This window comes from Dipodomys merriami, unplaced genomic scaffold (genome assembly GCF_024711535.1).
Source record: "Dipodomys merriami isolate MVZ:Mamm:240054 unplaced genomic scaffold, mDipMer1.0.p SCAF_525, whole genome shotgun sequence".
Taxonomy (NCBI): domain Eukaryota; kingdom Metazoa; phylum Chordata; class Mammalia; order Rodentia; family Heteromyidae; genus Dipodomys; species Dipodomys merriami.
Window position 1 is genome coordinate 338,777 of NW_027206097.1, and position 20,326 is coordinate 359,102.

The 20,326-nt window shown below is 39.9% G+C and overlaps 1 protein-coding gene across 1 annotated transcript in view; it reads left to right on the forward strand.

Moving 5' to 3' along the window:
* The window catches only part of LOC138811414 (la-related protein 1B-like), an 80,312-nt gene that overhangs the window by 53,436 nt on the left and 6,550 nt on the right, over positions 1-20,326 (forward strand). The window contains 7 exon segments of the mRNA XM_069999164.1: positions 5,653-5,779; positions 8,480-8,566; positions 8,569-8,648; positions 10,103-10,133; positions 10,136-10,208; positions 15,227-15,387; positions 15,988-16,132. Coding sequence (XP_069855265.1) covers positions 5,653-5,779; positions 8,480-8,566; positions 8,569-8,648; positions 10,103-10,133; positions 10,136-10,208; positions 15,227-15,387; positions 15,988-16,132 — 704 coding nt within the window.

A 20,326-nucleotide genomic window follows, 5' to 3' on the forward strand; every position in this document is an offset into this window, starting at 1 on the left:
ATTGAATAGTCACCTCACAAGACACATTCTAAATCAACAAACTTAAGGTTTCAACCTTACTTATAATGACATAACATAGGTACAAATTAAAGCCACTGTAACACATGGGTTCTCCCTTTGATTTTTCTCTCTCCAGACAGTCTCACTATAGCCCAGGTTGCCCTTAAACTATGACTCTTCTGACTCTGCCTCCCAAGTGCAGGGATTACAGAAGTCTCCCACACATTACATTTTTGACCAGCTTCTTCAAATTGCCTCTGAATCCTATGTTTTATGACTTAATAGTCACTGATAATGTTTTGTTTTGTGGCATGAAAAGATGTCTAGGTCTTCTGTGCTGCAGTTTTGTTTTTTTTTGGGGGGGGGAGGGGGAAGTCCGGTCATGGGGCCTGAACTCTGGGCCTGGGCACTGTCCCTTAGCTCTTCAGCTCAAGGCTAGTGCTCTACCACTTGAGCCACAGCGCCACTTCCAGCTTTTTTTTCTTTTTACTTATGTGGTGCTGAGGAAGCGAACCCAGGACCTCAGGCATGCAAGGCAAGCGCTCTACCACTGAGCCACCTTCCCAACCTTCTACAGTTATTTTTTCAGAAAGTCTTTTTTTGTTTGTTTGGTTTGTAAATTCACACTACATAGCTCAGGCTGATTTCAAACTCACTATGTAGTACAGCTAGCTTCAAACTTTATATCTTCCTACCTTTGTCCTACCAAGTAGTTGGATTACAGGTGTATGCTACCATGTCTAGCTAATATCTGAAATTTTTTGAAGTAACTATAAACTTACAGAGCATTGAAAATAATGCAGAGAGGGCTGGGAACATGGTTTAGTGGTGGAGTGCTCGCCTATAGCATGCATGAAGCCCTGGGTTCAATTCCTCAGTACCACATACACAGAAAAAGCCACAAGTGGCGCTGTGGCTCAAGTGGTAGAGTGCTAGCCTTGAGCAAAAGAAGCTCAGGGACAATGTCCAGTGTTCAAGCTCCAGGACTGGCAAACAACCCCCCCCCCCAAAACCATGAAAATAATACAGAGAAATCCGAGTACCCTTCATCTAGTTTACTAGATGAAGGTTGGTTATATCTTAGTTCACTTAATTTAAACAAAGAGACAGGGTTTTTCTTATTGTGCTGGCCCTCTATACTTGTATGTAATTTCGAGACTGTTCTGTGAATGGAATCATGTAACAAGTGATTTTTTTGAGTTTGGCATTTTAAAATCATAATACCTTTAAGATCTGTCCAAAGTGTTGTATATTCATGGTGTGAGGTTAGTCAAATGGCTTCTAAAATTTTAATATTCATTTGTTAGAATGCAACAAAATGTTAGGTTCACAACAGAATTGATCAGAAGTTAAATTTTTTCCCCATATATCCCCCTTCCTCACATGAACATAGCTTCCCCTGTTAACAACAGTCCACATTTGAGTCCTGGGTTTGTTACCATTAGTAGTGAGCTTACACAGATACAGTAGTACCATCTGAAGTCAAAGTTTACGGCTGCTCTTGGTCAAAATGGATTAATAACACCAAGTACTAATAATATAGTTTGAGAAGAGGCATACTGTCTGATTTTTGACAGTTCCTAAAAAGTACTAAACAAAAATTTGTGTCTTTCATGAAAAGCAGTTTTTGTTAAAATATAGCTACTCATTTGTAAAAAATGTGATGAAAAAGGGACTCGTGCTCATCCACACAGTAGAATGGATTGATTTTTGGGGGGGCGGGAGGAGGGGATGGGGGAGGTTGGTCTTGAAGTTTCAAGTCTGTGTCTAGGCGCTATCTCTCAGCTCTTCAGCTCAAGACAAGGGCTCTACCACTTGAGCCACAGCGCCACTTCTGGTTTTCTGGTGGTTAATTGGAGATAAGAGTCTCTTGGGCTTTCCTGCCCAGGCTGGCTTTGAACTGGGATCCTCAGATCTCAGCCTCCTGAGTAGCTAGGATTCAAGGTATCAGCTACCGGCTAGTGGAATAGATTTTAAAGGTTGTGTGTGGGGCACGATGGCTCACACCTGTAATCCTAGCTACATAGGAGGTTAAGATCTGAGAATCACAGTTCAAAGCCAGCCTAAGCAGGAAAATTTGTGAGACCCTTATCTCCAGTTAAGCACCAAAAAGCTGGAAGTGGAGGTGTGGTGCAAGTGGTAGAGCTCTAGCCTTGAGCAAAAAACTCAGTGGCAGTGCCCAGGCCCTGAGTTCAAGCCCTAGGATTAGTGCTCATGCATACGCGTGGGGGTGTGCATGCGCGCGTGCGCGCACACACACACACACACACATACACACACACACACACACACACACACGTGTATTTATTCAGGAAAATAAGAGTAAGAATATATAAACATTTGGATAAAGAGATACATGGTAGAATGTTTAGACTTTGTGGGTCATATGTTGTCAATGAAATCATTGATAAAAGTAGACTTTGGACTTGGGGGGGTGGTATAGTTTGCTGGCTAATACTGTGGAGCCACAAACTATTACACAGTATACTTACATGGAGTTAGAGCTGTGGTTCAGTTGGTATAGTACCACAAATGAGCAAGAGTGTCAGGTACTGAGTCAAGTCCTGGTCTCAGGCAAAAAACAACATGATTCTTTTTTTTTTTTTTTTAAATAAAGTTTGAGAGAACATGCAAAAAGAGCTTATGGTGTTGAAGGCTCCACACGACTTATCTCCAAGGAAAGAGGAAGTAGCAGTGGGATGAATCATTGAAGGAGCCTTTAATGTGTGATAACTCTGTACCTAAATGGTATTTGCATAGTTCTGTGCAGTTCATGTATGGATTGAACCCTGGGCCTGGGCCTCCAGGGCAAGCTTTCTATCCTGAGCTATACTTCCAACACTCAGATTCACTTTTGTGTTTGTGTGCCAGTCCTGAGGTTTAAACTCAGGGCCTGGCACTGTCCCTGAGCTGCTTTTAGCTCAAAGCTGGTGCTCTACCACTTGAGCCACAGCACCACTTCCAGCTTTTTCTCTTTATGTGGTACTGAGGAAGCAAACCCAGGGCTTCATGCATGCTAGGCAAGCACTCTACCACTAAGCCACCTTCCCAACCCATCGCATTCACTTTTGAGTATGTTCTGAGATGTGTTATATTTATCATTGGGTGCTTCTCTAGTTCGTATTTCAATTAGTTAATTAAAATACTAAAACCCCAAACATCCTCAATGTGATCCCATCTGAGTAGACTGTTTTTATTGATGGTATGTGGTTAATATATAATTTCTTTATTCAATTTTAGTAGCCAACTCTATCAAGGTAAAGTTCGGTGAAAAATGAATATGTACATAATGGTTGATTTTTTTTCCCTTTGTTTTTTTGGTTAGAGCTCCAAGCATTGCATATGCTAGGGAAGTGCTCTAGTGCTGGCCCCCAGCCGAAGAGAATCTTCTGTCTATTTATCTATCCATCTATCTAATTTTTGTGCTGGGGATTGAACCTAGGACCTTAACACATGCTAAGCAAGTGTTATAACACTGAGCCACCCTCCAACTCCTAGTGAAGACTTTTGAAGAAGGAAGTATATAGGTGACAAGCAGGAACAGAAGTAATTATTTAAGATACTTTAAAGCAAAGACAGACTAAAGTCTAAAAAGCTAACTGGGTCTAATAAATGGTGTGACTATACAAGTAATCTTATCTGAAGGTTGCAAACTTCTAAGGTTAGATAGTAAGAGCAGGTTTCTGCAACTATTTTGTAGCAATATTTAATTTGCTTCTCTGGTTATTACCTTATTAAAGGTCATTTACCCATTAGTACCACATGCTATACATGTGATCTGGAATTTATTGTGGAAAACTTGGAAGTAGTGAGTTGTAAGCATTCCCTTGGGGTCTTTTCATATTCCACAGCTGAACCAGGCAAAGATGGTCTTTGTGTACTATGGCCAAATAACCTTGCAACAGAGGAAGACCTCTACTTCTGTAATAACACTCTGCATATTCATAGTCACACTCTTACCTCTGTGATAACATTGCTTATTACTGATCATAGCAGGAGTCATCTCAGTGACTGTGTAGTTAGACAGGAGGAGTCTTCAGAGCATGAGCTGAGGATGGTCCATCCCATTCTTCCTTTGAGCTTACAACTCAAGCTGCTAAGTTACTGAAAGATGTTTAGAAATGAATCTCTAGGGCTACTAGGTTTATCTTTTATTACCGATATCCCATTACCGGAAAATGAAGTGAAAACTTCTCAATTTGCTAATAAAGGTTTCCCAATTCCTTTTTCCAAATTCCTTACCAACTCTTTCTACTCAAGATTTCTAATTCATGTAATTGTTTTCTAAGTACGTTGCTTTAAAAAAAAAGCTTCGCTGGATGCCTGTAATCCCAGCTACTCAGGAGGCTGAGATCTGAGGATCACAGTTCAAAGCCAGCCTGGGCAGGAAAGTCCATGAAACTTGTATCTCCAGTTAACCACCAGAAAACTGGAAGTGGTGCTGTGGTTCAAATGGTAGAGTGCTACCCTTGCGCTGAAGAGCTTAGGGACAGCACCTAGGCCCAGAGTTCAAGCCCCACTACTGACAAAAAAAAAAAAAAAAAAAAAAAAAAAGAATAAAGGGGGAAAAAAAAGCTTCTTGGTTATATTTCCCAATCTAAAATGCTTTCTTCTTTTTCTAAATTCACATCCTTTAACACTGCTTTTATCCAATTTCTTCTTGAGTAAGTCCCTGATTATCTCAGTCTTTATTCCAAATCCCCCCCTTTTTTTGGGGGGGTGGGTCATAGGGCTTGAACTTGGAGCATGGGTGCTATCCCTGAGGTTTTGTTTTTTCGTTTTTTCTCAAGGCTAGTTCTCTATCACGTGTAGCCACAGTTTCACTTCGGATTTTCAGTGGTTAATTGGAATTTTCTGTGGTTAATTGTGGAATCTCAAGGACATTCCTTCCCAGGCTTGCTTCAAACCACAATCTTCAGATCTGAGCCTCCTGAGTAACTAGGATTACAGGTGTGAGCCACCAGTGCTCGGCTTTCCAAATCACTTATTTTATTTTGTTTTCAACTTTCTTTTTTTGTCTTTTCTTTTGGTACTGGGGATGGAACCCAAGATGTTATACTTGCTAGGCAAGCAATTTTCCACTGAGCTGCATCCAAGCACCCCAAAATCACTTTTTATATATTGCATAATTACTAGTTTTCATGGGTACATTTATTCTCATCCAACTGAAAAATTCCTTATGGATAGGTTCACTGATTACTTTGTAAAGTCTATATCTGGTGCTCTTGTGTATAAATGCCCAACAAGTAACTGATGATTAATATGTATGCTTTTATAATGTTTCCTTTTTTTTTGCCGGTTGTGGGGCCTGAACTCTGGGGGCTGGGGCACTGTTCCTCAGCTCTTCAGCTCAAGACTAGCACTCTACCACTGAGCCACAGCATGCAAGGCAAGCACTCTACCACTGAGCCATCTTCCCAGCCCCTTTTAAAATGTTTTCTAATCACAAGCTATTCATAATGTTTTAGGGTCTCTGTGCCTCTTTTAGACTGAATATTGTTATTAATGCTAGATTCTTTATTAGAACATTTTTATATCTCACTGTTTATATTTCCCTGTGTTAAAAGCTCATTTTTGAGATTGGTATCAATTACTGTTTGTTGGTTACTCTTACAGCCAGTTTAGTAATTAGGTTCCTCCGTTCTACTTCAGCAAGAAGTTGAGAGCTTTAAGAAGCAAAATCTCATTACTGAAAAGCACTTTGAAAACCTGACACCTGAACTTCCTTTTGAGCCAAACCCAGAAGTTGAATTTTTAGCACCTTCACAGCCCAGGCCAGGTATGTAAATCTGGTTTTGTGTCTACAGAGTACTACAGCAGTTCTAAGAAATTTTTGAATGATTGCTCTTCTTTTCCTGATTGTAGTACATGTTAGGTACCTGACACAATACCAGAGTTTAAAACTTCAACTTTTGTATACATGTTTTGATTTTCTAAACACTTTAAGATTAAGATTAGTAAATGTGAAAAGCCTGAATTTAACCATACTGATAGACAGGTAATCATAAAGGTAACCTATGAGTCATCTAGATCAGGCTCAACAAATGCTAAGTGGCCAGAATTAGTTTTTAGTATATCTGCTGTGATTTTAAGATCGTTAGAGATGTTTCTTTTCTCAATGATCCTTTGAATACACTATAAGAGCCAGTCTTTTAAGCCCTTAGCTCTATGAAAATATATATATTTGGGAAGGAAAAACTGGGAGAGAGAGAAAAGGGTTGACATTATCCAGAAAGAAATACATCCTTGCCAGTTGCTGGTGGCTCACGCCTGGAATCCTATAATCCTACCTTCTCAAGAGGATGAGGTCTGAGGATTGCGGTTCAAAGCCAGCCTGGGGCTGGAAAGGGCAAGAGACTCTTATCTCCAATAAACCACCAGAAAACCAGGAGTGGCGCTGTGGCTCAAGTGGTGGAGCTCTAGCCTTGAGCTGAAGAACTGAAGGAGAGTGCTCAGGCACAGAGTTCAAGCCCAATAAAAAAAAAGGGGGGGGGGGAATATATCCTTTGCCTGTCTTATATAACCCTCTCTACATCATCTTTATGAAAAAAAAATTTTAATAGAAAAAAATATATATATATTTGAGAGATTTGTAAATTAAATCTGATAGTCTCCAGGAAGTACAGCTAATTTTTTTTATAGTCTTGAAGATGTTTTAAAAGAGAGAGTAACAAAAACTTCAAACATGTGATGAACAAATTAGGTAATGAAACCCTTAGACACACAGTGAGTCATTCTGTCTTTAAGAAGATAACTATCAGGCTGGGAATGTGGCTTAGTAGTAGAGTGCTTGCCTAGTATGCATGAAGCCCTGGGTTCCATTCCTCAGTACCACATACACAGAAAAAGCCAGAAGTGGCACTGTGGCTCATGTGGTAGGGTGTTAGCCTTGAGCAATAGAAGCTCAGGGACAGGGCTTGAACTCAAGGCCTGGGCATTGTTTTTGAGACTCTGTGCTCAAAGCTAGTAACTCTACCACTTGAGCCACAACTCCACTTCGAGTTTTTGAGTGGTTCATTGGAGATAAAGAGTCTGCTGGGGACTTTCCTGCCAGGCTGGCTTCAAACCATGATGTTTAGGTCTCAGTCTCCAGAGAAACTAGGATTATAAGCATCATCAACCAGTACCTGGCTTTGGTTTTGAACTTTTGCCTTGATCTTCTGAGTATCTGGGACTATAGTTAGGTGCCACTGTGCTGACTGAGAAGCTTGTTTTTTGGCCATGCTGTGGATGAAACCCAGGACTCACTGTATGATGACACTATGCTCTTAGCCTCAGTGAGTGCTTTGACCAGCAACATTTCCCCCTTTTGTTTATGAATTTGATTTTTTAAAGCAAAAATTAATTAATTTTTCTTATGGTTTTATTAATCTCTGCTATCTATTCTAACTTCTTTTGATCCTCTTGCTTGAATTTATGTTGCTCATAATTTCCTAGTCTATTAGAGTGGAAGCGTAGATAACTAATTTAATACCATTCTTCTTTTCTTTCCTTTACATGCCAGTACTGGGGAAATAGCATAAATGTTCACCTCTGTGGGAGAATAGATAAATCGTGATGTTCTATAATAGCACACCATTCATTTAGAAATAACTAAATGATTAAAACATAAAAAGCTTAGAAAGTATGAAATCACTTAAAGAGTATGAAACATTTATTTAAAGTTAATGATGCAAAATAATATAGTATTCAAAATACCAAATGTAAGAGTTTAGTTGTTGCCTGGCACTGGTGGCTCCTGCCGTCATAGCAGCTCAGGAGGCTGAGATCTGAGCATTGCAGTTCTAAGCCAGCTGGGGCAGGAACATTCCTGAGACTCATCTCCAATTAATAACCAAAAAGCCAGACGTAGAGCTGTGGCTCGGGTGGTAGAGCACTAACCTTGAGCAAAAATGCCCAGGCCCTGAGTTCAAAACCAGGACTGGAACCAAAAGAAAACAAGAACTTTGTTGTCTCTGGGGAGAAAAACAGAAAATAAATGAGATTATAGAAAATAACACAATGAGTTTCAGTCTTTCTTTTAAAAGAAAAAGAAAAATGTCATAAAACAAAATAACAAACTTTTTTTTTTTGGGGGGGGGTCCGATTGTGGGGCCTTAACTCTGGGCCTGGGCGCTGTCCCTCAGCTCTTCAACTCAAGGCTAGCACTCTACCACTTGAGCCACAGCACCACTTCCGGCTTTTTTCTTTTTGCCTATGTGGTGCTGAGGAATCGAACCTAGGGCTTCAGGCATGCAAGGCAAGTGCTCTACCACTGAGCTACCTTCCAAGCCCCAAAATATAAACTTTTTAAAGGTAAGTGAAGGTTGCCAAGTATTTGGGTATTTAAAAATTCTAATACATTTGAAATGTTTGTAGTGAAAAAAATCCTTTGGACCTGGAAAAATACAGAATTTATTCTCAAAGTGAAATATTTTCCTAGCATTGAGCTATTTTTCTGGTTCCTGATAAATGAGCTCACAGGTATTTGATATTTCAGAAGCAACTTCAGCAATAATGGCTCATATGTTACCCACGGCAGTTCCAGAGTCTCCTGGGAGTTATCCAACAAGGACACCTAAAACACCCGAACATCCAGGTTACAAGATCCTCACAAAACACCTAGATTTTATCCTGTTGTAAAAGAACTGAAAGCCATTGATTTAAAGGTACACAAAACAACTAGGGTTATAAAGTCTGCATTTTGAACCATTTCACATTACAGAATGAGATCTTAAAACAAAAAAGCAAAAATTTTTCACCTTTTTTTTTTTTTTTAAATCATGGATGGTGAACTCAGGCCCTTATATTCTATCAACTTTCTCAGCTGGAGCTCTATTTGAGCCAGTCCTACAGCCCTGCTTTCTGCTGGTTATTTTCTATACTTGTCTGTAGGTCTGGCTTTGAATTTAAATCTTCTGGATCTCAACCTTCTTTAGTAGCTAGTCTTAGAGGTGTGAGCCATCAATGTCCAGCTTTCACATTTTTTAAATGTGCCTTATTTTTGGTTGATCATGGGGCTTGAACTCAGGGTCTGGGCACTCTCCCTGAACTCTTTAGCTCAAGGCTAGTGTTCCACCACTTTAAGCCATAGCACCACTTCTTGTTCTAGTGGTGGTTAATTGGAGATAACAGCCTTTCCTGCCTGGGCTGGCTTTGAACCATGATCCTCAGATCTCAGCCTCTTGAATACCTAGGATTACTGGTATGAGCCACCAGCACCCAACTAATGTGCATTATTTTTCACCTGTTCTAGGCTTGAACTCAGGGCCTGGGCACTGTCCCTGAGCTTTTTTGCTAAAGGTTAGTGTTCTCCCACTTGAGCCCCAGGTCAGCTTCTTGGTTTTTGCTAGTTTATTGGAAATAACAGTCTCACATTTTCCTGCCTGAGCTAGCTTTCAACTCTAATTCTCAGATCTCAGCCTTCTGAGTAGCTAGGATTACAGGCGTGGACTACCAGGGCCCAGCTAATGTGCATTTTTTAGATTGTAAGAATTTATTTACAATGGTCTTTTCTTGGGTTAAGAAATAAGTTTCTTGGGGCTGGGAAGGTGGTTCAGTGGTAGAGCGCGCTTGCCTTGCATGCATGAGGCCCTGGGTTCGATTCCCCAGCACCACATAAGCAAAAAGAAAAAAAAAGCTGGAAGTGGCGCTGTGGCTCAAGTGGAAGAGCTGAGGGACAGCGCCCAGGCCCAGAGTTCAGGCCCCATGACCGGACCCCCCCCCCCAAAAAAAAAAAAAAAAGAAAGAAAGAAGCTTCTTTAGCCAGCTCCTGGCTTATTCCTGTAATCCTAGCTACTCAGGAAGGAGTCTGAGATCTGAGAATTGCAGTTCAAATCTTCAAGCAAAAAAGCTCAGGGACCATATTTACGTCCTAACTTCAAGCTCAGGACTGGTGCCAAAAAAAAAAAAAAAAAAAAAGACCAATAATTTCTTTTATAATTGAGTGGTGTAATTAGAGGTGCAAAGTGTCTTGTTTGTTGAGTTTTGTAACATATGTGAGATGCTTGAGTTTTGTGACTTCATATGATTTCATAATGTGTCATCCTCAGAGTCAGAGGGTTTTACTTTTGAAGTTCACACTACCAAAAGTAATTGCAATGTCTGACTTTTTTGCCTTTAGTGTCCACGAAAGAGAAAAACAAGGCACAGTACAGACCCCCTCTAGAGTGCCATGTGGGTTGGGTGATGGATTCCAGAGATCATGAGCCACGAGCATCCTCTGTCAGGTACCCTATTTGCTATTTTGTTCTGATTTGAAGTTGGTTAAAAGTTGTACTAATTTGATATTTGGAAATATTGAAAAATGTCAGCAAATTGCAAAACAATGAAAATAAAAAGAATCAGAAGAAGGGGAAAAACTCAAGACAGTTTTAAAATAAGTATATTAGAGGAATGATTTAGTAGGGCAGTTTGTTTTCCATTTAAATCATTTTTTACAAATGTGGATTCTTAGATTTATAATGTGTATAGGTCTTTAAAAGTTACCTTTGGGAAGATCCTAAATTCTTAGTGGTATTTAGTAGGTTCTTGGTAAATATTTATTGAATTTACCTGCTAAGCAATCTACTCAAACTATACAAAGAATAAGGAAGGAAACAAAATACACTATTTTGAATTTTTTTCCCTTTAGGGGGAAATTGTTTTGGTTATCTGGTTACTTGCATGAAATGTGTTTTTCACTTAGCTCTAATAAATAGGCTGTTTATTTCCCTTAGAAAAAGACCATTGGGCAAACCATTTGAGTACCAGTTAGGTGCAAAGCAGTATGATGTGTTTTCTCCTTTCAAAAAGATATAGGGATGATGCTTATTAATATTTAGCTTAGTTAAAACATTTAGGTAAAGAAAATGTTACGATTCATATTATATGGTATGTATCCTTTTTTTTTTTTTTTTTTTTTCCCGGTTGTGGGGCTTGAACTCTGGGCCTGGGCGCTGTCCCTCAGCTCTTCAGCTTAAGGCCAGCGCTCTACCACTTGAGCCACAGCGCCACTTCCAGGTTTCTGAGTGGTTATTAGAGGTAAGAGTCTCATGGACTTTCCTGCCTGGGCGGGCTTTGGACCTCTATCCTCAGATCTCAGCCTCCTGAATAGCTAGGATTGCAGGTGTGAGCCACTGGCACCTGGCTGTGTTTCCATGTATCAATTAATGCAATAGAAGTTTACACATTCCCAGCTAAAACCCTCACAAAACAGAGACTTACAATATAATTTTCCAGGTACTGGGTATACAACAGGGAACAAGATAGATGTAGTCCCTTCTTTTGGAACTTAATTCAGGGATGACAAGAATTTATTATAATGAGTGATAGATTATTTTTACTAGATTTTATATTTTAAAACAGTGTAATGGCTCAGAGTAAAATGGTCTGGGGATCACATCTCCCCCAGTCCCGTCTCATTGCCTTCCTTCATATTATTGTTTCACCCTTGAGTGGCACATTTGTTGCATCTGATAAACCCACAGTAACACCACTTTATCAGCCAAAGCACATAGCCTCCAATAGACATTTTGTCATCTTGCCAACAGATGTTCTATGTTTTATGTGTCTGAACACATGTATAATGACATATATCTACTACTAGAGTATCATACCTTAAAAGTCTTCTCTACTCCACCTGTTCATTCCTTCCTCTGGTATTCTCTGATCTGTTGACTGTCTCCATAGTTTTGTCTTATCAGAATATCTTATAGTTGAATCACATTGTATATGTGGGTTCAGATTGGCTTCTTTTGCTTAAGAATATGTTTTTTGTTTGTTTGTTTGTTTTTGTTTGTTTGTTTTGGTCTTGGGGCTTGAACTGTGGGCCTGGGTGCTGTCCCTGCGCTCTTCAGCTCTAGGCAAGCCCTCTACTGCTTAAGCCACAGTGCCACTTCTGGTTTTCTGGTGGTTTATTGGCGATAAGAGTCTCGTGGAGGGGTTGGGAAGGTGGCTCAGTGGTAGAGCGCTTGCCTTGCATGTATGAGACCCTGGGTTCGATCCCTCAGCACCACATAAGCAAAAAGGAAAAAAAAGCCGGAAGTGGCGCTGTGGCTCAAGTGGTAGAGCACTAGCCTTGAGCTGAAGAGCTGAGGGACAGTGCCCAGGCCCAGAGTTCAGGCCCCATGACCGGACCCCCTCCCCCCAAAAAAGTGAAGAGTCTCATGGACTTTCCTGCCCAGGCTGGCTTTGAACCGTGATCCTCAGATCTCAGCCTCCTGAAGAGCTAGGATGACAGGTGTGAGCCATGACACCCCGCTGTCCTTCATGTATTTTTATCGCTTGGTAGCTCATGTCTTTTTAGTGCTAACAGTCTTTTCCTTGGATAACCACAGATGCATTACCTACTCACCTATCACAAAACATGTTGGTGGCATCCAACTTTTGGCAATTATGAATAAAGCTCTGTAAAAAAATCTATGTAGATTTTGGTATGGACATGTTCTCAAACTATATTCTAAAATAACTACCATTTTATATTCCCACCAATCTCATTTTCGCTTGAAAAGTTGAAGTTTATCATTAGAATCAAATATTCAGTTGTTTTCATTTTGTCCATTTTCAAGGAAACGACTGAAAACCAATATCTATAGTCTGTTGGTTTTTCTAGTTAAAAGTGGCACTCCAAGCTGAGTGTGGTCATTCACATCTGTACTGTCACATCTGTAATGTCACTCCAAGCTAAGTGAGGCAGCAGGATTGCAAATGCACACAGGCTAGGCTACAATAACAAGACTGTCTCCAAACAAAACAAAAAAGGCCAGTGTGGTAGCATGTACCTGCAATCCTAACTACTCCATAGGTAGAAATAGAAGGTTCTCAGTTAAGACCAGGTTGGGCAAAAGTGCAAAACTTTATCTGAAAAAGAAACTTAAAGCCAAAGAATGGCTTGGGATGTAGCTGGGGCTTAGTGGCTTAGTGCACTAGCCAGTGAGTAAAAGTGGCAGGAACATGGCAGTAACTGAGTTCAAGTCCTGGTCTTGGACCTAAAAAAAATAAAAAGAGAGCGAAGTAGCTTAGAAGCTTGATGTTCCAGTATCACCACAAGAAAGAGAGACAGGGAGAGGAAGGGAGGAAAGGAGCAAAAGGAAAGGAAGGAACAAAGAAGGAAAAGAAAGAGAAAGAAGAGAAAAAGTGAAGGAAGAGAGAAAAAGAGGAATGAAGGAAATCATACAAATACTTTATGTTCATCTTAAGACATCCATTATTTGTTATTCATTCATTCTCTTTCTTTGCTTCCTTCTCTCTCTCTCTTCCCCCTTCTCTCTCGCCACTTTGTCTTTTTCTTCTTTCTTTTCTTTTGTGCTAGTACTGGTGCTTGCATTCAGGGTCTGGTTGCTGTCCCTTAGCTTTTTCTCACAAGGCTGATGCTCTGTCACTTGAGCCATTGCTCACTTCCAGCTTTTTGGTAGCTAATTGGAGAATAAGAGTCCCAGAGACTTTGCTATCTGGGCTGGCTCTGAACCTGGACCCTCAGATCTCTGCCTCCTGAGTCACTAGGATACAGCTATGAGCCACAAGTGCCTAGCTACACTATATTTATATTTTTTATTTTTTTATTTTTGCCAGGCCTGGGGCTTGAACTCTGGGCCTGAGCACTGTCTCTGAGCTTCTTTTGCTCAAGGAAAGCACTCTATCACTTGAGCCACAGCACTACTTCTGGCTTTTTCTGTTTATATGATACTGAGGAATCAAACCCAGGGCTTCATGCATGCTAGGCAAGCACTCTAAGCCACATTCTCAGCACTGCATTATATTATATATTTTTAATATGCTACAAAAAGACTTTTTGTATTTTTATAACATTTAAAAAATTATGGTAGAAATCACAGTTTGCTGTATGGACCATTTTAAATTGCAGAGTTAAACAAATCTATTAAAATATTAGCATTTCCATCCTTTTTTTTTTTTTTTTGCCAGTCCTAGGGACTGAACTCAGGGCCTGGGCCTGTCCCTGAGCCTCTCTGCTCATCTAGCACTCTTATCACTTGAGCCACAGAGCCACTTCTGGCCTTTTCTGTGTGTATGTGGTACCGAGGAATGGAACCCAGGGCTTCATGCACGCTAGGCAAGCACTTTCCCACTAAGCCACATTCCCAGTCTGTTTCCATCCTTTTTTTTAAGTTTTTTTTTTATCCAGTCTTCCATCTTGTTTTTGTCATATACAAAAAAAAAAAAAAAAAGATGGATACTCAAAGGTTGATCTCATTAAGTTATGTTTTCTGCTTCATTGAGGACATCTTTTTTTTTTCCATGTCAGTCAGTCATGGGACTTGAACGCAGGGCCTGGGTGCTGTTCCTGAGCTTTTTGGCTCAAGGCTAATGCTCTGCTACTTTGAGCCATAGCACCATTTCTGGTTTTCTGGTAGTAAATTGATGATAAGAGTCTCATGGTCTTTCCTGTCTGGACTGGCTTCAAGCTACGATCCTCTGATGTCAGCTTCCTGAGCAGCTAGGATTACAGGTGTGAGCCACTGGCTCCTAGACATCAAGGACATCTTAAGTTGAAGTTGGCATTATTTTCTTTCTTTGACAAGTATGTAGCAGTGAAAGTATATCACTAGTAAGAAAAGTTGTGTGCTAGTGCCTCAGTTCATATCAGTAGTTGTGCCATCAGAACAAATTTCCAAACAATAGAAAGGGCAAATAGTGTCTTATTGCTTTATGAAAACAGTTTTGATTTGGTGACTTTCTGAAGGTTCTTAAGATTCCTCTAAGGATCTGCACTTTGAGAACCACTGATTTAGATCCTTGTCAGGAAGATCATTTTAAGTGAAAGAAGAGGGAGGCCTGCATTTGAGTAATGGAGTACAGATAAAAACAAAGGTAGATTTGGCGGATATTGCAAAGCTGAAGTGAATTAAAGAACTGCAAGTTTGCCTTTGAAAAAATTACTTTTGTCTTTGTTAGTTTCTGACCCTCATTTCCATGTATTCATTGTTACATTAATGTTACTTAGATTAAACTGAAAATTTATTCAATAATATAATGATAATAAAAACATAATCTTGACTAAAAATACTAGATCTGTGAAGGTAATGAGCCTAGTTATCTTCTTATTGTTTTGGTTTGAAAATTTATGATTTTGTTCTTTATCAGCATCTGAATTCACCTGTGTGTTGGACATAGGTAGATGTATATGTCATTAGTTGAGTATTAGGGACTACTTTCTCTTATACTGCTCAGGCAGATTACTAAGGAAAATAGTTTATGTCCCTGTTTCTTGCTATTTCCATTTGAAGGTTTTTTCCCCCTTCTTAAACAGCAGTTCAAATGCTTCACCTTCAGAAGGTGCGCCACTAATGGGAAGTTGTGGATGTACTCCTCACTCATTCCCAAAGTTCCAGCACCCTTCCCATGAGCTTTTGAAGGAAAATGGCTTTACCCAACAAGTGTATCACAAGTATCGTCGAAGATGTCTAAGTGGTAAGATGCTGTGCTTTACCTAAATACATTTGAAAATAAAATGTTTTAAAAGTTGAAATTATTTCACGGAGTATCTGAATAAGATATTCTTTAATTTTTTTACAAGTAAATAATGACTTTAAGTAAATTTATTTATATATATCCATTTATTATAACTTAGACACATTAGTAAATGAAACTTAGTAGGTTTTTTGTTACTTAATTTTTTTCTAATTTGAGCAAGTATATCATAAAATAGGTTAGTATTTGTCCTTTGTTTTGAGAAATACAATTTTGAGGATTAGTATGTTTAGCTTTGTTCATTTTAAGCTGTATAAAATGCCAGTTATGTTGGCTTTTATTTATTTTTATTTTTATTTTTTGTTGGTCGTGGGGCTTCAACTCTGAGCCTGGGCTCTGTCCTGAGCTCTTCAGCTCAAGGCTAGTGCTCTACCACTTGAGCCACAGCACCACTTCAGCTTTTTCTGTTGAGGAATCAAACCCAGGGCCTCATGCGTGCTAGGCAAGCACTCTACCACTGAGCCACCTTTCCAGCCCCCTATCTTGGCTTTTAAAGGTATATTTAATTTTGAAATGCTTTGTTATTTGTATTTTTTCCAGAAAGAAAACGCTTGGGAATTGGACAGTCCCAAGAAATGAATACCCTCTTTCGTTTTTGGTCCTTTTTCCTCAGAGATCACTTCAATAAAAAAATGTATGAGGAATTTAGACAACTTGCTTGGGAAGATGCAAAAGAAAATTATAGGTAAAGTAGTTTCTAGTTATTTTATACTTAGTGAGTTTAAAAAAATGGAAGAGGGGCTGGGAAGGTGGCTCAGTGGTAGAGCGCTTGCCTTGTATGCATGAGGCCCTGGGTTCGATTCCTCAGCACCACATAAGCAAAAAGAAAAAAGCCAGAAGTGGCGCTGTGGCTCGAGTGGTAGAGCTCTAGCCTTGAGCTGAATTGCTGAGGGACAGTGCCCAGGCCCAGAGTTCAGGCCCCACAACCGGACTCCCAAAAAACATGGAAGAAACAAAGTACCAAAGTAACCTGACTGAAAGTAGTATAACATAATGGAAATGGATCCAGTGTTTGTTTTCTGTTACCCACAAACTCAGAAGATTAAAGCAAACATTAAGTCATAGCTTCTAAGGATCAAGACTCTAGGATCCAGCTCTCTAGGGAGTCCTGGCCCAAGATCTCCCATTAGGTTCAATCGGTGTTTTTGATGGAGTTGCCATCAGTGAAGACTTAAATTGAGCTAGAGAATCCCCCTGAGCTCCATCACGTGGCTGTTGGGCAGAGGTTATCAGTTCTTGGTCACAGCAACCTCCCAAAAGGTGTTTTACAGCTTAGCTTCAGACACAGTGAGTGATGTAAGACAGAAACATAGCTTTGAGGTCTGTATCTTGTATAATCTACATACGGAAGTGACATACTGTCACTTTCCTACCATATTGTAGTGTTCATACAGACCAGCCCCACACTGTAGATCATAAACAACTGATGATATGATCGGTAGAAACCTTAGAGACTGGCACAAGGACTGAATATAATTATAATAATTTTCAGGACTGGGAAGGTGGCTCAGTGGTAGAATGCTTGCCTTGCATGCCTGAGGCCCTGGGTTTGATTCCTCAGCATCACATAAGCCAAAGAAAAAAAAGCCAGAAGTGGCGCTGTGGCTCAAGTGGTAGAGCGCTAGCCCTGGGCTGAAGAGCTGAGGGACAGAGCCCAGGCCCAGAGTTCAGGCCCCACGACCAGACCCCCCAAAAAAAATTTCAGTACTAAGCCAAGCCCTGGTGGCTCACACCTGTAATCCTAGCTACTCAGGCAGCTGAGATCTGAGGATGGTGGTTCAAAGCCAGTCCGGGCAGGAAAGTCCATGAGACTCTTATCTCCAAGTAAATACCAGGAAACCGGAAGTGGTGCTGTGGCTCAAGTGGTAGAGTGCTGACGAGCTGAGAGCCTAGAGTTCAACCCCCACAACCGACAAAAAAAATAATAATTTTCTCTCCTATAAACAGGACATGAGGGATGGGGAGGAGAAACTAGCCAGAGGTGGACTCTTTCTATGGCATTAGAAGGAAGAGGGATAGCTGGGGTCTCCTCCTCCACTCCCCACAAACTTCTCAACCATCTTCCAATCTCCCAAATCAGTGTGTGAGCCTTCTTGTTCTCCTTCATACCCCCTGGTGAATTCTTGGTGTTGATTATGGCAACTTTGAGCATAAATAGCAATTCTCATGGGGAAAAAAATAATTTTCCCTTCCATGCTCCACTATTGTAGATGTCATTTACCTTTGTCTAAGCATCCCCAAAGTTATACATGCTCAAAGCCATGTTTTAAGATTTTCTTTAATATAAGAAAAAGTAGAAATTCTCATAAGTTCCTTGACCTCTCTGTCCAGCCTCAATTTTTCCCCACTAGGACTTTTAAGTAGCAGTACATGTTCTTAATGCACTTTGAATATATATTTCTTGCCTCTACTTCATCTTTTCTTCATCCCCTGCTTTGCTAACTCATGGTATTTGTGTCCTTCATGGAACTTGTTTCCTTCAGCAATGTTAAGGGAGGTCTGAAAGTACCCATAGGGCTGAGACCAACCAAGAGGGTGAAGTGGACTCATTTAAGCCTTTTATTCAGGGAGAAAGAGGGAAAGAAAGTTGAAAGAAGGCAAAAAGATAAATTTTCACTCAATAAATTTTACCCAACATTAACCTTCATCCAGTTCAGATAAATTATTGTTAATCAGATGTTGTGACCTTTGAAAAGAATAAAGTGCTATAATTTTCATGATTTAAAAAAAATTGTATTTTTAGCTGGGCGCCAGTGGCTCACGCCTGTAATCCTAGCTACTCAGAAGGCTGAGATCTGAGGATCGCAGTTCAAAGCCAGCCCAGGCAGGAAAGTCTGTGAGACTCTTATCTCCAATAAACCACTAGAAAATCCGAAGTGACGCTGTGGCTTGAGTGGTAGAGTGCTCGCCTTGAGCTGAAGAGCACAGGGACAGTGCCCAAGCCCAGAGTTCAAGCCCCACGACCGACCAAAAAAAAAAAAATTTGTATTTTTCCAGACTTACGTGAAAACACAGCCTATTTAGTGTTTGTCTGAAATCTCTATTTAGATTCTGAACAGCAAATACATGACACATGTCCCTTTGTTTCTGTGACTTCTGTCCAATACTGGTCTATAATCAATCCCAGCACTGTTTTATGCTTTATCTTCCCACACTTTTCAGATTGATACTATCTTATCATGGCCTTCATATTGACTTCCAGTTTATCCAAGTTGGCACAAAAGGTAGTTCCTAGTGTCAGTGTTCTCGTTGTCATTGTGATCTAGTTCCCTTTAATAGGGTGCAAACTTAATGATTTTGACTTGCTTTTAAAACTATGCTTTAAAAAAAAACAATTTGCTTTTACTTTCAGACTTCACTGAAAGTATCAGACTTCATGGAGGCTAGCCTCATGATTTCTACATTCTTACAAAGAACTGATTTGTGTGTACATATCTACACACATATATGAGGGCATGTACTGACTGGATTCCAAGGTAAAACTTTTGTATATGTGCTGGCCTTGGGTCTTGAACTCAGAGCCTGGGCACTGTTTCTGAGCTTTTCTGCTCAAGATTAGTGCTCTACCACTGGAGCCACAGCTCATTTCTGGCTTTTTGGTAGTTAATTGAAATAAGAGTCTCAACCAGACTTTCCTGCACTGTCTAGCTTTAAGCTGCAATCCTCAGAACTCAGCCTCCTGAGTAGTAGATGTGAGCCAGTGGCACCAGGCTGGTAAAATATTTTTATAATGTTGTATCTATATAAAAAATGTGAAAGCTAATGTTCAAATTGGTTTCCATATATTTTACTCTTGCTGCAACTTTTTGTGTGTGTGCCTATCATGGGGCTTGAAATCAGGGCCTTGGTACTATCTCTGAGCTTTTTTGCTCAAGGCTAGTATTCTACTACTTGAGCCAAGGCTCCCCTTCTGCTTTTTGGTGGTTTATTGGGGATAAAAGTCTCATACACTCTCCTGTTTGTGCTGGCTTTGAACTGTGATCCTCAGATCTCAGCCTCCTGAGCAGTTAGAAGTATAGGTCTGTTTCTGTAGTCACTGTGTGTGACGTTGACAAAATATAGCTCCACTGAAGTTTGGTCTCTTTTTATAAAGTAGATGAGTTTATAGTAGATACCTTCATAGTGTTATTGTGAAGATTAAACAAAACATGGGAAGGACTTAAAACGTTAATATTTACTGTAAGTACTTAATAAATAATTGTTATTGAGGGAAGATCAGTGCTAGCCATGGAGTGAAAGCCCCAGTAAGATAAAGTCAGGAAGAACAGCACTTATATTTAGTATATCTCTTCAGTGTGCCAGCTCTGATCCAAGAACTTTACAAATTTTTTTGAGAAGAATATTATTTCTATTTTAAGTATAATAATATATTATTTGGTTATAAGCCTAATATTCAAATGAAGTTCTAAGTTTTTTTTTTTCCAATCAAAGCTGGTGCTCTACAACTTGAGGCACAGCTCAACTTCCCAAGTTTTAGTGTGTTCTCTTCATGAGGCATGAACTGAAAGAGCTAGTCACTTGCCTCTGCTCTTTTCTCAAGCAGTTAGGTTGCATATTTTAGTTGTGTTATTAATGGAATACTCTTGGTCTTTGAAATAATCTGTTCAAAAATAAGAGTAAAAATCCAAATATGGCCTAATATTGAATAAATTTACAGGTGATTTTATATAAGATTGAGAATCTCTCATTCTAATATAATCAATATAAGATAATCCCATAAGAGGAATGTCAAAGCACATTTGTCACTCTGTGTTTCAGTCCTTCATCGCATTTTTTTTGGGGGGGTGGGCCAGTCCTGGGCTTGAACTCAGGGCCTAGGCACTGTCCCTGAGCTTCTTTTGCTCAAGGCTAACACTCTACCACTTGAACCGCAGGACTG